Here is a 20,426-nt window from a genome sequence, read left to right as displayed (position 1 = left end):
GATCCGCCTTCATCCCAGAGTTATCAGTGGATTAACCGCTGCTGCTGTAGACAGGCTGGTAACTGCACACGGGGTTGGAGTGGAGGAGCATCAAGAATTGGAAGCACAGTGGTCATACTGGGGCAGGGACGCTGCCTCACAGGGGACATCTTGATGTTGAAATGAGTTCCCCTCGACCCCGCGAAGTGACTGCCTTCTTTCAGAGGCCCTGGTAACATGAGCAAATACTTCATTTAGAGCTGGGCCAGCCTTGAGCACTACCCTCCTGCCTCCATCTCTGCTCGAAGAGTCTAATAGACTCTTTGGACAGAAGTGGGAAAACTGGCCTAAATCTCTCCTTTAGTCTTCTCAACATCTCATTTCCCAGAAACCTGGACCTCTGGCAAGACTGAACTATCAAGAGCCCACATGAGAAAAGATGTGTGATGTAAAGCTGCCAAGTTTGGATAAGGTATTTCTGACATGCCAAGGAAAAGTAAGAAAAAACCTGCATCTTGGTGAACAAGACAAAGAACTTAAGGCCACTAATGGCTACTGGGAGGAGAATTAGCCTTTCCCATGGATGAGCCCCCTTATTCAGTGCCCTCTTTAATTTTTGAGGTAGAGTCTCTCATTGAACCTGGAGCTCACCTCTCAAGCAATACTAGCTGACTGGGAAGCCCCAAAAGGACTCCTTTCTCCACTTCCTCCAACTTGAGGTTAGAGGTGCACGCTACCACACCTGACTTACACAGGATCTGAACTCCAGGTCTCCATGCTTGTGCAGCAAGGCCTTGACCGTGAAACCAGCTCCCCAGCTCCTAGCTTCTTTCTTTATGGTTTTCTAGTTTAGGGAAGAGGCTGTTGAAGAGGCTGTCTCTTTCACTTTTGTTAAGGATTAGATGGTTGGAGCTGTGTAAATTTATTTCTAGATTTTCCATTCTGTTCCACAGTCTACATTGGTGTTTTTATGCCAATACCATGCTGTTGGTGTTGTTTCGAGATAGGATATCACTATGTGGCCCAGGCTTTCCTCAAACTCACTGAGGCCCAGGATGGCCTTGAACTCTGAATCCTCTTCTCTCAACAGGTATATGTTATCACACCATCTTTAAAAAAAATTAAATTGAAGGGCTGCAGAGATGGCTCAGCGGTTAAGACTACTGGCTGTTCTTCCAGAAGACCCAGGTTTGAATTCTAACACCAATGTGGCAACTCACAACCATCTGTAACTCCAGTTCAGGGGAATCCGACACCCACTTCTGGTCTCCGTAGACATCAAGCATACACATGATGAATGGATAAACATGCAGGCAAAACACTCATACACAGAAACTAATAAAAATAAAATTTAAAAAGTTAAATCTTTATAATGATTTAAAGTCTCTTTAAAGATTTAAAGCCCAAGTTTTAAGGAAGGTCTTTTGATTCTCAGTGGGAATTAATTTTTAGAAAATGTCTGCTGATATTCAAGTCTGGGTAACTGTAATTTGTTAGTATTTTTTTCAATGTAGCTGATGGCTGAGAGGACCATCATTCTTCCTGACTACTGCAGATGACTATCACAGAAGACTTTAAATTTTTACTAGTAGTTCTACAGAAGAGAAGCAAGGATCAGCAAATGTGTGTGCCTTCCTCCATCACACTAGGAAGGAGAAACGGTGGCTCTTAGAAATACATCATACTCAGCCCCAAGTCTCAGATGGGAACTACTTCAAATCAGTCACACATACAATTCTGCCAGTGTTCAAAAAGCAACTGTCTGGCGTTGGGTGTGTTGCTCAGTGGCAGAGTATGTCTGCAGCATACACAAGGGCCTCAATTAATCGCCTGCACATCCCCCAACCAGGAAGAACTTTTGTCTTTACTGTGTAGTAACTCAGATATAATCTACACAACCTCCTGTCTTTTCCTTCCCTTTCCCCACCCTTTCCTTCTACTTTCCCTTTAAGAGACAGGGCTTCTTGAGAGGCAGAAGCAGGCAGATCTCTGTGAGTTTGAGGCCAGCCTGGTCTATAAAGTGAGTTCCAGGACAGCCAGGACTGCTACCTAGAGAAACCCTGTCTCAAAAAACCAGAGGGGGCAAAGGGAGGGAGAGGGAGAGACATACATATATACATACATACACACACATAAATGTAAATTTAGAAAGAAAATGTCACAATAGAATGCATTTCCCTGTATACTAACCAAAAATTAATTTTTAAAGCAAAAAAAAAAAAATTAGCCCTTTTAAAATCACTGGTCATCTTTGTAGAATGGTAGGTAATCAAATAGTTATTTTGAAAAATGGCAAATAAAGGGGGAGGTCTAATATAAATTCTGTCTTTTGTACATCGATTGTAGCTGGGAGTATCTACATCACTAATGAAATGCTGATAGAGGACCTTCACGTGATAAATGGAGAAGGGGTCAAACATCACTACCTTGATCCTTGAGTGAGATGGCATTTAGGCCAAGAAGCAGGACCAAGCAAGCATTAGCAGTGACTGTATTCTCCACAGGTACAAACTACAGTTAAAAAATAACATAATAAAAAAATAAAATAAAATAAAATAATAAAAAACTTAAGCCCATTCCTTTAGGATGCTCTCAGGTGCAGTAGTAAAAGTACTAATTTTATTACAGCTTTTTAAAATGGTGCCCATGATGAAATGGGAGGTTCACACAAAGCACTTTTTTAACTGAAATCGATGGTTGTCTTAAGCAAAGCACTTGTGCAATCGAGCTTTGAGCCCAACCAGCTGCTTTTTCCATGGAACATCAATTTCACTTGAAAGAAACATTAACAAACTGTGGTTATGTAGACTTGGGTATCTGGCAGACATTTCCTTTAAAAATGAAAAAGTGAATCTGGCATTTAAAACAGCTGACAGTGTTTGCTGCCAATGATAAAATTCCAACTTTCAAACAAAAATTAGAACTTCAGAAAACCTGACGGCCATGGTAAGTTTGACAGCTTCCCCTACATAGACACTCGGTTGATGAGACTGGTTATAATGTCAAGGAACATAATCTTCTTATGTTGTATAATGAAATGCCAGCACTCTGGCAGATCTCTGTAACTCACCGAGGCAATGTTTTCCAGATGACTAAGCCATGGGGTTACAAAACCACGTGCAAGTAAACCTTCTATTCAAACACAGGATGAATCAATGGATTCCTATGTGCAGTACTGGAACACGAGCAGCCCACTGATGGCCTGAGAGTCTCCATCACTAACCGTTAGGGAACCACCACTACTGGGGCTGCAGGGCTGGCTCTGCAGTGAAGAGCACTTGCAGGTCTTTCAGAGGACCCAAGTTCAAGTGCCAACAGCACCTGAGACAAGCAGCTCACAACCACCTGTAATTCCAGCTCCAAAAGATCGAATGACCTCTCTTGACCTCTGTAGATATCTCCTCTCACAACCACATACCCTCACACAACACACACACACATACACACACACACACACACACACACACACACACACGTAACTAAAAATAAAATCTTTTCCAAAAGTATAACTATCCCCCATACAAGGTTGAAGAAAACTATCTACAGTTATCTGAACAAGCTATTAAGATGCATTTCTCTTTTCCAGTGATACATCTTTGTTCGGCCATTCTCCACACAAAACAATGTATGACAGACTGAAAGCAAATATATAATATATATAATATATATATTATATAATATATAATATATTAATATTATATATAATATTCTAGCTGTCTCCCATTCACATAGATTTGAAAACATGTTCACACTGTCACTGTTACTCATTTTTGTTATAAATGGAATATTATTTTTAATAAAAATATTTATATTAATACATAATAGCTTACTGCTAACTTAAATGAATCAAAAAATTATTTTATTATACTTTAGAATAAGAAGAGATTCTTAACATTGGGGTTTTCTCCCTCCCCCCCCAGAGGAAGGGATACTTCAAACTAAGGGCCTTGCTCATGCTAAGCAAGGGTGCTAAAACTGAAGTTTTATTTTTATCCGTTTTAGTTTCTAATTCTGTCAAGTATCAACAGATAAAATCCACACAAATAAAAGCTCTTTGAGGACCTTAATAATTCTGAGAAGCAGGAAGGGGTCCTGAGAACTCCTGCTATACATCGAACTACCCACATACAAGAAATTTAGAACAAACTAAAAAGATCACTTAGAGGTAATCAGCAATACCCAGCAATCTGGTCAACTGGAAGGAACAATCACTGGTTATCCCAACAGTATTACAAAGTATGTGGGAATGAAGGGCTGTGAATTAAGTGTTGTAAGAGGCAGCAACTATGATGGCCGATCTTAGTTGTCAACCTGATTACATCTGGAATTGACTAAACCCACACCACTGGGTACACCTAGGAGGGGTTCTCCTTGGTTGGATTATTTGAGGCGGAGAGTATACCTTCTGGTGGCAGCCCACATAACAGGACATGGAAGAAGGAAGCTTTTGTTTATTGCTGCTTGCCCTCACTCTGGCTCAAAAGTCCATCTATCCTGTTGCTGAGCCATCCCTTCACAGGTGTTTAATCTACTTTTTCAAGATTCCAGCATAGACTGAAAACCAGTGGCTCTCTAGAACTTCCCTGGGACTCCAGCACCAGATTATGACTGCTGAGGAATTCAGCTACCAGATCCCTGGCCTTTCTCTATCAGGAGACAACCATTGTTGGACTACTCAGACCACTGCCTATAAGCTACCTTAATTTAAAAAAAAAAAAAAAAAAAAAAAAAAAAAAGAATGTGGGCTGGAGAGATGGCTCAGCAGTTAAGAGCACTGGCTGCTCTTCCAAAGGTCCTGAGTTCAATTCCCAGCAACCACATGGTAGCTCACAACCATCTATAATAAGATCTGGTGCCCTCTTCTGGCTTGCAGGCATACACGCAGGCAAACACTGTATACATAATAAATAAATAAATCTTTAAAAAAAAGAATGTATGTATGTGTAAACTATTATACACACACACACACACACACACACACACACACACACACACACGTATAAAATCCAAAAAAGGAAAATCCCTCACAACTGCCTGGTTTTAGTTAATTCCATATATGTATATACATATGTGTATATGTATATGTGTATGTATATATGTACACACACACACACACACATACACACGCTCATTCTATCAGATCTATTCCTTTAGAGAACACTGATTAATACAGAAACCAATTGTTACATAACAATCTTGTTGAGGGTTGGAGAGGTGGCTCAATGGTTAAGAGCACTGGCTGATCTTCCAGAGGACCTGGGTTCAATTCCCAGAACCCACATGGTGGCTCACCACTGTCTGTAACTCCAGTTCCAGGGATCCCTCATGCCAATGTACATAAAATAAAGTTAAATAAAAAGAAGAATCTTGTTAGAATTCTAAAGCAAACTTTGGAAGGTATGATTGAAGAAAACTAAACAGTAACAAGTACTTCGTGACATTAAATATTTTTAATTTTTAAAGGTACACTGAGTTATTATATTTAAAGGAGTCTTTGAATCTTTATATATAAAGATTTTATATGCTTGTATTTATAGATGCATACACACATATATAAAATATTTTAAAATAATACAATACACACCTGCCTTTGACTTACTTGAAAACAAACCACGGGTGTGGGTGGAGAATGGGAGAGACAGGGGCTTCAACGTGAATGAACTGACTGCTGTGGCTACAGGATGACAGTGCTCACTAGACTTCACCTTACCATGGAGCCTGGCGTGTTTAAGAAAATGAGCTAACATTTAAAATTCATTTGGAAGTAGATGGAAAATAAGCTCAAACACAACGCTTTAGAATGTACTTTGTCTCCATAGATAGCTGGTAAAGGCTTAAATTGTAGGTATCTGGGTTCCCAGAGAACATGACAATGTGCCCTTGGAAGTACTGAACATGAATACCCAAAGCACCCCTGCCACAAAGTCAGCGATGCCAATGAGACAATGGTAAGCCTCACCTCCCAGCCAGTTTCTAATTTCTAAGGAGTATAGATAGTTAAAAGCAAAATGTGAAACTTAATGAAGAATGAGTGAGTGATCATGTTGTGATAATCTAGTAAAGCCTCTTTATAAAATCCCAAAGAAATCTCAACTTACAGTCAGGTTTGGAGCCCTGATCTAGATAAAAAACGGTTAAGATAAAGTTCAAGAAATCCTTGCTAGCCTCTTGGGGGAAACTCAGTGCTAAAATTTATCCTTCCCTCCTACAAAAAGCCAACTTACGGGCTTATAATTATCCAGGGAATCTGAACAATCAATATTCAGGTTCTGGTACATTTATAAAATTAATTTTGAATTAACAGTTAGTGGTTTTAAACATCCTGGTGGACCAATTATCACCTGGTTTCAGAGAGCTAATTATCCTTGTGCTGCCTTAGGAGTCTATTTTTAATTTCTCCAAAACACCCAGAAAAAATCCAAGACAACTACCAATTTTGAGGGGGAGGACACAGCACACTGGGCACTAATGGCTTCACCCCACACTCCAGACAGTACTGTGGAAGGTCCACACTACCCTGAGCTCTCAGTTCAGACCTTTTCCCTCTTCCTCTAGCTAGAGAATGCCCAATCATCTTCCAAATGTTCTTCCAGCTAGATACGGTGCTGCATGTCTATAATCCTAGCATGTGGCAAGCTAAAGCAGAAGGATTGTGAGCTGAAGGTCAGCCAGGGCTATACAACAAGCCAGACCTTGTCGAAAGAAACCAAGAAGGGGCTGGGGAGATGGCTCAGTGGTTAAGAGCACTGACTGCTCTTCCACAGGACCCAGGTTCAATTCCCAGAATGCACATGGTGGCTCACAACAGTGAGCAACTACAGTTTCAGAGGATCTCACACCCTCTTCTGACCTCTTCGGGCACACATGTGGTGCTTAAGACATACATGTAGTTAAAACATCCATACATGTAAAATTAAATTTTTAATTTAACACAAAAAAAGGAAAAACTCTTCAAGTGAGACCTCTTGGCACCTTCCCTAGGATTCTTGCTGAGGTTCCTGCTCTCTTCTGGGCTAACCACCCACCACATTTCCTAAGTTTCTAAGAGAGGCTTGCCGTGTAGTCCAGGCTAGCCTCCAACTGGAACTCCACCTCCTGTCGCAGCTTCCCATTACTCTGTATGTGGTGCCGGGGACCGAGGCCAGCCAGAGCTCTGTGCAAGCCAGACAGGCTGAAACTACACTAAGTGCTCTAACACTAAGCCCCACCCCAGGCCCAAAGCAGGTTTTATACACACTTTATGAAAGCCTAGAGAGAAGCCATGCAGTGAGGATGGTTAAGATGGACAACTACATAATCGTTTAAAACTCAATCAAAGCCAAGTCCCTCCCACAAACTAACTTGGTTTTATGGATCAGTATTTTTTCCATTTCATTAAATTCTGCTCTTATATTTACCCTACTTAATGCTTTAGCTACCGTCTTTCTTGCATCCTAAAGTTACACATCTTCCAGAGTACCACTTTTTGTTGCTGTGTTCAACATGTTCCTATCAGGCAAGGAGTACCCTGTTCTCCCTTGAAAAAGGGCAGACCCACCAACTAGGCCCCAAATTGAATCTAAGCCCAGCTCAACCTGAACTATAGAAGGATTTCTGGTGTTTAGAGAAAAGTAAGCATTCCTCAGGAACTTATGAAATCAGCTCCCATCTGCCAAAAGGAGTCATTTCCTTACATCTGGCAGAGGAACATATGGCTCCATTGATGACATATACTTGTGGTTGCACATCAAAGTCCACGCTGGCCTCAGGCTTCCTCTGTCCCTACTCACAAGTACTTGGTATACATTTTAAAGTCCACACTAGCTCCCCAGGCTTCCCTCCTCCCGATACCCATTTACTCTTTATAAAGACAAGGCAAGGCTTTCCCTGCTGTACTCTCACTATTCTCCCTTACTCTCCGCCTCTGGCTACTCTCCTTCTCTCACAGACAGCCCTGACCGTGTCCAGTCCGCTTTCTCTCTCTGCTCTGGACTCTCCCAGATGCCTCTGGATATTTTTTCTCTTGTTCATAAAAAAGATCCTAACCATACCATGAAGTGGTCATATTGATAGTTTCTTTACTGCGCCCCCTCACATACAGTTCCAAACCACAGCAATCTGAACTTTCTATAGTTTTTAGAGTTCAGTTCTCAACAGTTTATAGCTCTGTACTGATTTTATCTTTAAAGCCATGATTACTTAGGGATATATTTTTACATTTTTAAGTATGATAATGTGGCTTTGGCCCCTTTCTTATTAATTGCTAAACGATTGAATTATAGACAAAAAATGGTATGATTTCTATGCTGAATGAGATTTCTCTTTTAGCACTTTAAAAGACAGGCAAGTTTTGTGAACATTGTCTGTTCTTAAAGTTTAATATTTGAAAAGTTTTCCTGTACTATAAATGTTGTGAGCTGTGTTAGTCTGGGTGCTGGAGCCTGAACCCAGAGTCTCTGAATACCTTAAGTGTGTATTCTACCCCTGAGCTGCAGCACCACCTTATCCAGAGTGTGTGCATATGCACTCCTGTACCCGTGTATACTTCCATTCTTGTTCAGGCACTGTGGTTTGGTTTTGTTGTTGTTTGTTTTTGAGACAGGGTCATTCGTTCATTCATTGACCTGGAGCAGACTATGTAAGCTAGGCTGGCTGGTCAGTGAGCCCAGGGATCTGTCTGTCTCCACCTCCCCAATGCTGGGTTACAAGCATACATCACAACCCCTAGATATTTTTTATAAATGTGGTTCTAGGGATCAGGTTCATGTCCTCAAGCACTTTGTTGACTGAGGTATGTCTCTAGCTCCTGAAGTGTCCATTTTTGAGAGAATAATATTTATGTCATTACTACGCTTGCAGTTTTCACATTGTTCTTTGTATTTCTACTGTATATTGTAATTGGATAGTGAGATTTATCCATCCACCATCAACAGATAAATGCTTCACATAGATTCATGACTCTGATCTCCTACAGTTCATTTGTACCCTATTGCAATACAAAGTAGATTTCTTCCCATATAACACTCTTTTGTCTTGAATTCTGTTTCATTTCATTACTGTTGTTTGTTTTTGAGATGTAGTCTTGCTATGTTGGCCAAGCTGGACCCCTCACCTTAGCCTCCCAAGTAGCAAGGCCTACAGATGCACACTGCACAACTAATTTCTACCTGATTTTGAGTGTTTACATGGGCATCCTTTTATATTTCTCTATTTTAAGCTTTTTGGTAACACTGTATCTTAGATTTATCTTTTATATACACTTAGAGACAATGGGAACTTTTAATGTAGTCACATTTTTTATGATTACTAATGCGACTGTCACTCAGCTCAGCTACTATGACTTCTTTCCTTCCTTATACAGTCCAGCTACGTCTGTGTACTGCTTGGTCTGGGTAGAGCTTCCTTTCCTTCCAATGGCTTCTTCTTCTTCATGTGTCTTAACCGAATGTTCTGTCTATATAAGGACTCCTGCACGTTTTCCCTTTACCATATTTTATAAAATGTGCCACTGTGGTACCTTAACTGATTTTATTTACTGAATTTACTGAGTTTATTTTTGTTTCTCTCATTATGAACTCCATAAGAACACTGGCTTTGTTCTGTGCATCCACTGTGGACATGCAAGTCATCTTAAACTGAAATAATGTCAGGTGGTTTTGATTTTCTTTGAAGATTCATGAACCAAATTGGATTTAAATTTAAAGCTTTTTGTGACATTAGGAATAGCAAAATGAGAATGTGAGTCCTCATAAAAGGAATATTCTTTTTAAAAAAATGTGATCTGTTTATATAATATCAGTTAATAAAGTATCAGTTTTAAAGAACATTGCATTTCTGAGCACTGTTTTTTACTTCAATCACCAACCACATATCTTAAACACTACAGGGAATCACTAAAGGCTCCCTGCCCCTTGGTAAATAAGACAATTCAATTTTAGAAATGGGATAAGTATTCAATTTCAGATGAAAATATGAAGTTTTTTTTCTAAGTATCAAATTCTGCCACTTCTGATTAACTTATTTCCTATTTTGGGCAAAAAGTTCATTTCAAAAAAGCAATTTCCTTCTCAGGAGGAAAGAGGGTATCATTTTCATAATTAAATATTGCTTGTCTAGACTCAGAAAGCCTCTCTCTGAAGCTGCTGAGGGTAAACATGTTAGTTAGCCTCACAGATACCCATCTCCTAAACATGCTAAGATTGCCCAGGCATTCTTCCCTCAATGCAGTATGCCTTTACGATGTAGAGATTTACAGAAATACATTCTCCATGTTCCATGTACTTCTTTGAAGTATAGCAGACTCAAAAGAGAGAAAGAAATTTTAAAAATCAAACACTATTAACAAAATATGAACACACTCTATTTCTGAATTATGGTACCCACTAAGGAAAAAAAAAAAAAAAAAAAAAACTCGTATAAAGGTGACACTACACTCCAGGAATCTCTTAGGTCAGACCTTCACAGGTTAGTGTCACCGGCAGGGCAGGCTGAAGCACCACCTGGTGCTGTCCTCAGAGATTCCAGTTCAGTATCTCCTGGTGGCAGTGACAGCTGCTTATGGGGAGCACCTTGAGTGCCATCTTTTAGACTACCATTCCAAATCCTGGCTTTCGGATTGTGGTGATGGCTCTAACACCAAGGCATCAGAGGCAGTTTTCACTTATCTTTAGTTTTATTTATATACATCCTAATTCCATCTTCTCTCATCACTCAAATATGAAATGCCCTTAAAAGAGAACTGAAAAAAAAAAAAAAAGAATTCTCAGAGGACTGGAGAAATAGCTTAGCAGTTAAGAGTATATACTGCTCTTGCAGACAACCTGAGTTCATTTCCCAGCACCCACATCAGGTGGCTCACACTGCCTGTAATTCCAACTCCAGGGCATCCGGTACCCTGTTCTGGCCTCTGTAGGCACTGTACTATGTATATGTGTCCTTGTGCACATTCTCTCACACAGATCCACACATAAACAAATAATCAAAACTAAAAATAAACTCGTTTTAAAAGATGAATTTTCAGGCTGGCAAGATGAAAAGTCCAGTGGGTAGAGGCACTTGCGGACCTACATAGAGGATGGAGAGAACTCATACCCATAAATTGTCCTCTGACTTCCATATGTATGCTGTGCTGTGTATGTGTAACTTTAATGAATTCTCCTGGCATTCTGAAGGTAAAAAACAGAAATTCATATCATAACAGGTTGGCTCACTCATATATAAATTCAAATTTCAGTTTGGATTTGGAACAAAAGTCCTAACAGCGAATATCTCTAAGTATGAGACAGGTCAGATTATCAGTAGAAAAGAGTGAGGCTGGCCAGGTAAGGTGGAGAACTGGAGAAGCCATGCTCAAACAGGGCAGCCCAAATAACCATCATCCAGTGGTAATAACCCACTGTGCCAGATCTTCCAAGTTTCTGGGCCAAGCTGGAAATACAGCATTTTATGTAAAATCAAGTTTTAAACATTGGCAACTGAGTTTTAGTTTGTTTTTTTGTTTTGTTTTTTCCCGAGACAGGGTTTCTCTGTGTAAAAGCCCTGGCTGTCCTGGAACTCACTCTGTAGACCAGGCTGGCCTCAAAATCACAGAGATCTGCCTGCCTTTGCCTCCCGAGTACTGGGATTAAAAGTGTGCACCATCACTACCTGGCAAGTTTTAATTGTTTAATACTGAACAGACACACAGAAGAGTCTCGGAGCTGCTGCTGCTGCTGCAGTCTTTGGATTAGAAGAGTCTGGGTGAAGTACAGACTAGACAGATGTTAGTTAACTTGTTCACTCATAGGGTCCAACCCCCTCTAGCCACCACCTTTCTCCAATAAAGTACTCTCTGAGAACCAATGGACCTCTCTGTAGAAACAGCCTGCCTGTCAAACCAAGCTCTTTGCTAAGGACTCAGCTTGATAAACCAGGGCAAAGATAAAGGAACTCTCCATACACTAGACCTACTGACCTAAGAATGGTGACAGCATCAGGTGACTGAAATCTCAAGATTACTATTTCTATGGCATCTAAAAAATGAAAAACCATACAAATTTAAGGGCTCGCTCTTTATGGCAACAATGATGTGATCTTCTGACTGAAATTCAAGCAGGCTTGCTTAAACTAAGAAAATCAATCTTTACAAATACATTGAAGACAACTCCACAGGCAACGTGAGGAGCAAGGGGCAGTTCAAAGCTTGTGATTCTACTCTGCCTCACGATAGCAAGCAGAGCACTGCAAGAAGCATCCAACATCAATTCAGAAGAAGATAGATGCCAAAGACCTGGAAGAAAAATGGCAGCCGATGCGCCCCTCTTTGTGGCCTCCTTTGTACAGGAGATTAAAAAAAAACACCGCACCCATGTTCCTCCTGCTCTGTTCACAGAGGGACCAGAATACAAGTTTCAAAATATAAAGTGGATCAGGACGCCTCTAGCCAAGATTCCCCCATGGCTCTCAAGAGGAAAAGCTAAAGTCTTAATCTCACACAGAAAACGCAGAACCAGCTCCTCATCCCACTGCCACGCAGCACTCTTTGATGTTACTGCATGTGCACACCATTTCTCCACTGCTCTGCAAATGCAACCAAGTCTCTGCTTCAGGGACTTGAGTCGGCCATTCTCACTGCCTGAAAAGTGGTCTCTCTGGACATGCGCATAGTTCATATCCTCATTCTCCTACTTATACTCTATTTTACCCTCAGTACTCTTTTTAAAAGGCACACACACACACACACACACACACACACACACACACACACACACACACACCCTTCTCTTCCCAACAGCCCCTTTGGTCTGCATTTTCTGTAACACTGCCATCTGACACATCTGACACACAAATGTTTCATTATATTCCTTCTAGAATAAAATCTCCGTGAGGTGGCTTTCACCTGCCTGTTTACTTCTACAGGCCTCTATCATAGTGTCAAGAACATGATGGTACTCAAAACCACCATCTTGGTAAATGAGCACACAGACTACCAAAAAAAAAAAAAAAAACAAACCAAAACAAACAAACAAAACAAATAAAGCTGGGCTCTGGCACAGGACCAGTGTCTAAGTCAAATAAACCCAGGTAAGTCATTCAGGCCTTCAGAAGACCTCTACCCTGAGTTATAGAAACCACAGCATTCTACGACGGCACAGATTAAGTCATGGAGGATGGCATCACTTCTGTGTCAGTCAGCAGTCAGTGGAAAAAAGGACTAGACAGGTCTCTCAGAGCTCAAGTCCACCGCCCAAGCTAAACTCTTTTATAAGGACCAACAGAATTCTGACACAGCTGAATAGCACACTTTAGAACTTGAGAATATAAAGATAAGAGTCCCAACAGAAAAAAGCATTTTCTGTAAATAGTCATAAAATATGGGCTCCTTAGCTTACTTTTTGCCCAAAATGTTTTATTGCCTCTACTCATTAAATCCTGCAAACATTAATAAATGTCTACAGTTGGAGGAAGATGTTCTATAACAAATGGAGGGAAACATACCCAGTTTTACATAACAAACTCTGAAAAGATTTAGAACAATCCTCAGTCTAAAATTAAAAGAATGATTAATAAAATAAAAAAAAGACATTACAAAATACTGTCAAATGCCCTCCAATGCAGCTCCTATGTAAAATATCACAATTCCAAATATACTATTATAGTTGCTTCTTCATTTGGTTATGAAATATCTCTTTTATCACTATCATTTCAACCTGGACAAAACAGAAAATATTAAGTGAATAAAGAAATTTTAAAGGAAAAAAAGTCATCAGTCAGGGATTCCAGAACTTTTCAAATGTCAGTAAAATTATTGTCTCAAACTAGTGAGGCCCTTGGCCCTGGAGCTGCTGCCAAGGAGAGTTACAGGAGGCTCGAACTTTGTAAGAAAATGCACAAGTCTCAGGCACTGTGAGCAAGATGACTGGACTGGATGTGTGGCACTGCCAATCCCTTCCCCAGAAGACATAACCGTTTTTGATTCCAGCACTACTCACAAACTCATAGTCTCCATCCTGTGGTATTTTCCAATCTGAAGAATTTTTCAGAGAGCCGGATACACTCTTGCCAAAGCTGTTGATCTGGTTTTCCTTTTCTTTTTGTTCAAAGTATTCAAGGAAAGATGGTTTTGCAGGCTGCATGGTCTCATCTCTTCCTGAAAACCAAGAAAAACAAAAGGTTAAAAGGAACACAGATATGCAGTTGTGGTCAGGATGCCTACATGGGATACAGTCTCCAGGTCAATTCTTTCCATGGGATATACACCTCTTTACAGAAGCTAAAGAAAAACACACAAATCCTCACTTGGAATACTTCTTATGGAAATAAACAGATTCTGAGGTCCCCTGAAATATGTGGAAATGTTTTCCCAGAGTCCTTATTTCTAAACAGAAAGATTTGAGTTTGTCAATGATTCTGAGAAAGCCTCAATAATAACTATATTATTGTTGTTCTCTTTATTATTGGTTTCCTATACCAAATAACTAAAAATATTTGAGAAGCAAACAAAAATACTTGTATCCATTGTACTCATTATTCTCTATAAGCATTATAGCAGACAGAAGATGACAGATGGGAGGTGACTGCTCCTTAATAAGTTCACTTCTAGTTGAAAGAAGACAAATATGCTTGAAAAATAAAATACAAGTTAAGGACAATCCTTTCATTTGTGAAATATTGCATAAGATTCTTCTGGTGCTGAAGATCAAAAAACAAAGCCTTGTACATACCAGCAAGTGTTTTCCCACTGAACTATAACCCCAACCTTATTTAACTTTCTTTTTCTTTTCTCTTCTGTTTGTTTGTTTATTTATTTGAGGCAGGATCTCACTTTGTAGTCATTTATTTATTTATTTGTTTGTTTATTTGAGGCAGGGTCTCATGTTATAGCCCTGGTTGGCCTAGAATTCATTATATAGATTAGGCTGGTCACAAATTCTGAGATTCTCCAGCCTTTGCCTTTCAAGAGCTGAGATTAAAGGCACAGAACATCATGCCTGGCCCACAAATAACTTTTAAAATATTATTTATGAATGATTTATATGGGGTATAATAGCAAATGTATAGCATAAATTGAACGCTGTAAAATCATATACACAGAAGAAAAAAATACCAAAATATTAAATAAACCGTCAGACATTTGTCTTCTTTCTCATCATCAACCATTTCAACCAATCCCAAGTTTGCCCACGGCTAGGGGTTACCCACTGCTTACTATGTTGCTACTCCCTTCTTACGGGGGGAATCCATACAGGATTTGCTAAGACCCACCAATCACGCAAGAAGATGATGTACTGGTTCATGTGTTCTATGTAAATACTAGGTGCGTCTTACATTTGCTTTGTTAGTTGTTAAGCTCCATTATTATTGAATACCAAAGTACTACAAGAACTGCAATAAAACAAACCTTGTAAAAATGTAACACTGGATTTGCTGAGGAGACAGGAAGCCATGTTTTGTGCTCAGTGCCTTCCTCTGGGAACTCAAGGGGAAGGACTGGCTTTGAGACAGCCCAACACTGATCTGTCACCTAATCCTACACACGAACAAGGAGTGTCAGAAAACCTAGTCAACCAGCCTGGAGACTGCTGAGCTGACATAGTCAGAACATGGTGACAATACAAAATACCCTAAATTCACTGGGCAGCTGAACAGACTAGGAAATCCACAAAGTCCAAACTATTACACAGCTATCTGGGGAAGGATTACACTGGATATGTATCTCACACCCAAAACAAGAAACTTCCAAATGATAAACAATTACTGTAAAAACAGAAACTATAAACTCTAGAGGAAAATGTAAGAAGGCATTTAAAGCCTAACTGTGGGAAAGGCTTTCCAACTGTGACAAAAAATATTTATATATAAAATAGGCTACTTCATGTGTGTGAAGGAAGCAGCACAAATTTTAAAATTACTAAATAGTGTAAGACACACACATTATAAGACAAATTATGGGAAGAAAATGTTTGCAACAAATACCATAAAAAGTTTTAAAGAACTTATTTTTCAAAGAATTGAAGCCAGGTGGTGGTGGTACACACCTTTAATCCCAGCACTCAGGAGGCAGAGGCAGGTGAGGCCAGTATTGTCTACAGAGTGAATTCCAGGACAACCAGGGCTACACAGAGAAACCCTGTCTCAAAAAAAAACAAAACAAACAAACAAAAAACCCACAAAACAAAGCAAAAAACAAAAAAAGAAATAAAGGAAGGAAGGAAGGAAGGAAGGAAGGAAGGAAGGAAGGAAGAAAGAAAGAAAGAAAGAAAGAAAGAAAGAAAGAAAGAAAGAAAGAAAAATTGTGTGGATTTGGGGAGATAAGAAACCAGTATGTAAATGGTTTTTTAAATCCAAGAAGATCCTTAAAAGAGAGCAGACAGCAGACTAAAGATTGGTAGCATACACAAAGCTACCCAACCGCTCCTCACAAAGATTTAAAAAAAAATGCTTTGGTTCACTTAAAAGAGAAACTTAACTTAAAGCCACATGAGGGACCACCTCTTAACGCTTCAACTGACAACTTGAAACTACAGATGCACTCCGGGAGAAGTGTGTGTGTGTGGTGGGGGGGGGGGGAAATCAGCCACTCTCACTACAGCTGAACCAACTCTACAACATACAACTGCTGTCGGGGACTGTGCTGAGTAAGTAAGAAACCCTGAGCCAGAAGACACACGGCCAGCCTGCAGTGATGAATCTCAACTAGAGCTTTTAAAAGGAGATCATGGTTTTTTAAAAAAGATTTTGCCAAGCTTTTTTGATTCAAGGACACCAAAGCCATGGCACCCCAACACCAGTGAACATTCCCAGTGCAGATCTGAGTTTGCAAAAGACCTCCTCTACTGAGAAGAAGGATTTCTTAAGGGCAATAGCAAGCTCCAGACTAAGGAAGAAAAATCATGAAGTGAGCCTCCCTCCCAACTGTTAAGCTACACCCATAGACCAGTGCAGCTCACAACCCTCATCAGAGAAGTTTCCTCTTGTAGTAGATGGTGATTAACACAGATCAGACAAGGAGTGGGATAAGACGTCGTGCAGGGAAAAGAAAACTCCGTTTTCTGCAGTGGAGTGGCACTGGTTCTGTCAACCACTCCAGGGCAGGCCTCATGCTCAGAAGTGGCTGGCCAACACAAAATGGAATCTGTGGGTGGGTGTGCGGGTGTGTGTGTGCTTGTGTACACTGGTGTGAGATCCTCTCAGAAGCAACCAACAGCAACGGTTTGATGTCGCCAAACTGACACCCCCAACACACACTCTTTTTTGAGAAAAACAGAATCCGGGGCCTTAATAACTTGGGAAATTCCATCTAGCTGAAGTGTCTGTAGCACGTCCCTTGTAACTTTATAAATGTTAATAGGGGTGTGATTTTTCATAGATGCTCAAATACTTACTCAACTGGGCTATTTTTAAATCCTATGTATTTTATTAAGCCTCAAACCTTTTTTTGTTTTGTTTTTTCCAGACAGGGTTTCTCTGTGTAGCTTTGGTGCCTGTCCTGGATCTCGCTCTGTAGACCAGGTTGGCCTCGAACTCACAGAGATCCACCTGGCTCTGCCTCCTGAGTGCAGGGATTAAAGGCGGGCTCTACCACCGCCCGGCCCATGTATATCTTGAGGTCTAATAAATTACTAATGCAATAATCTAAGATTACTCAAACCAATTGAAAATTCACTCTTTCAAAACTAATGAGCATTTAATTTAAGAGGTACCTGGGAGAGAACCACCACTATCAATTTGAGGACACCAAAACGACCACATTATAGCCTGGGCTACTCAGTGAATTCCAGGCCAAACTGTGCTACAGTGACACTCTGTCTCAAAAGAATTAATTAATTAGTTAGTTAGTTAGTTAGTTAATTAATTATAGTGTAAAATAAATACATAAAATTTAAGTCAGGGACGAGACTCAAAAAACATTTTTGTGGCTTAATTCTAAATCATTCCATTAAAAAAAATCAAAAGAATACCTCCTAGGAGAATATAACAAGTCTAGTTCTACCATTGTTAAGAGGAAAAAGTAAGCCGGGCGGTGGTGGCGCACGCCTTTAATCCCAGCACTCGGGAGGCAGAGCCAAGCGGATCTCTGTGAGTTCGAGGCCAGCCTGGGCTACCAAGTGAGTTCCAGGAAAGGCACAAAGCTACATAGAGAAACCCTGTCTCAAACCCCCCCCCCAAAAAAAAGAGGAAAAAGTAGCACCATTTGCCTTCCTCATATTTCAGTTATTTACTTGACAACAGCAGCCCTTCACAACCCCCTTAAAGATCCTAATATGTTTAGAGTCAAACAACCACTCTTTGTCCCTTTGAACAACGAAGCATCACAAACAAGAAATCCTACCGATGTCTTTGCTTTCATCATGTGCTACCAAAGCCAGGGACCTGATCATCCCTGACACGACTCAGAATTCAGAGACCCCCCCCCCCAAACAAAAAACTGTGCTTTATAATCTAATCACATATTCAGACATAAGCTGGGAATGAAAGTCATACTTTTCTTCAGAATTTAATTATAGCTAAACAATCAGTCAAAGTTTACACATACCAAATTACCAAAGAGGTAAAGATGATTTCGGGGTTTTATTTTTTTGGGGGGTGGGATAGGGACATTATCTGGAGATGTAGTATGTCTGAGAATCAAGCCCAGGGCCTTGTGCATGCTAGGCGAGCAGTCTACTGACTGAGCTTTCTGTAGCCCCCAAAGATGATTTTGAAAATAGCCCAACAGACTAATTCCTAGCCTGGGGATTTTGTACACATTTCACCATGATTCTGTTTTAACTTTAAGAGATAATGCCTATCCCAGAAGGTACATGATTTAAACTTCCGGTCTTGACTATAGATAGCCAGCAGAGCCTTTCAAAATCTTCTGTAGTCAGTGTTAATAAATTTCAGTGAGCTTCCCTCCCAGTAGAAACACCACTCAGAGGGGCACCAGCCAGCAGCTGTCTTAGCTGAGGCCTTCACACAAGCGCCCAGCTGCTAGTGTCCCAGCCGTCCACAGGTCTGAGCCAAACAGACCAGACCAAAAGAAATATCCAAGTGCAAATTTTTGCTAACCATAATTCTTTCGCTAAGAATCATGCTTTCAATAAAATAGCTGCTATTTTAATCCACTAAATGCTGAAGTGCTTTGTTATGCAGCAAAAGCTAAATGATTTAGCCATCCTGTCTCTCCCTCCCTACCCTGCTCACTCGCACACCACCTTAGTCTACCAAGGCTTTCCCTTAGGAACCCAAGTGCAATTCAACCAACACTGTTACTAAACACCTGGGTTTGAGGCTTTCACGTGACTTTGATCCCTACTTCCCGACCACCACAGAAGGTACAAACAAAGAAGGCTTGTATATACTAGACACCTGCCCAGTGCCACACTTAGCACGATTGGATTTTCACTAAATCCTTGCAGGATCTTTTGAAGGATTGTGACTCCTGTTTTACAGATGTGACATTTGCCTGAGATTTTATAGCTATGACAACAAAAACTGATGTGAACATCAGCCATCAGGTTTTAAACCTGGTGAGTTGTACCTCATATAATGAGTTCTCTAAACCCAAAATGAAGATTCTTGACAGGTTAGCACCGCCATTAAGTTAAGTGCAGAAAGAGTGAGTGAACGGAATTTGCCCAGGAACCTTATCTTTGACCCATTCTTTCAGCAACCTTGAGCTCAATGATCAAATGCAGAGAAGTAGCCTGTCAGAGGTGAAAAGCATAAGAGCATCGCTCCCAGCTGATTAAAGGCGAGGCTGTCCTGTCCTCTCCTGCTCCCAGGCCTTCAGCTGCTCAGGGGACGTTTTGTTTCAATTTGAACTAGAGTATTTTTTCAGATGTATCACAGGAAATGAACACATTCAGCTGAATGATAATACAGGAAACCTGAAGCCAGAGGGAGAATGGACTGGACCAAACCATGAAAACAGCCATAGCTTGCTTTGATTCTTTTATCCAATACAGGAAATAAATGTGCTACTACACTATGGTGGCCTACTTCTCTGTAAGCCCCATTTATCAACTGAATGGACAACCTGTCTAAACCCACAGGAAAGGAGAGAAATGATGTGCACCTGTGCCTTGTCTCTATGTTCCTTTGAAAAATGAAACGCACAGGAAAGGAGGGAAATGATGTGCACCTGTGCCTTGTCTCTATGTCCCTTTGAAAAATGTTACATAAAAGCAAAAGAAATGATCCAAATGTCCACCAACCGATGAGCAAGCATGTGGTGTATCTACATACTGGAAACGTATCCAGCCATAAAAACTTGGAAGACTGAGGCTGGGGAGATGGCTCAGTTGGTAAAGTGCTTACCACGAAAGCGTGAAGACATGAGTTCAGGTCCTCAGCACCCACAAAAAACAATGGGTGCATCAGTACCAATCTGTATCCCAGATTGAGGAGGAGAACAGGCAGATCCCTGCAGCTCACTAGCTAGCCAGCCTAGCCAAACTCATGAGCTCAATAAGTGGAAAGAAACCAAGGTAGAATCCCAGTGTTAA

General features: G+C 40.5%; 1 protein-coding gene across 1 annotated transcript in view; it reads right to left on the bottom strand.

Annotated features, from left to right (window-relative positions):
• Positions 1-20,426, bottom strand: part of Stk4 (serine/threonine kinase 4) — a 94,832-nt gene that overhangs the window by 27,043 nt on the left and 47,363 nt on the right. Inside the window, exon 10 of the mRNA XM_059261872.1 lies at positions 13,929-14,086. Within this exon, the coding sequence (XP_059117855.1) occupies positions 13,929-14,086 (158 nt within the window). The remainder of the gene's footprint in view (positions 1-13,928; positions 14,087-20,426) is intronic.

This window comes from Peromyscus eremicus, chromosome 4 (genome assembly GCF_949786415.1).
Source record: "Peromyscus eremicus chromosome 4, PerEre_H2_v1, whole genome shotgun sequence".
Lineage (NCBI taxonomy): Eukaryota > Metazoa > Chordata > Mammalia > Rodentia > Cricetidae > Peromyscus > Peromyscus eremicus.
The sequence above is the reverse complement of the archived record's forward strand: the minus strand, read 5'-3'. Positions and strand labels throughout refer to the sequence as shown.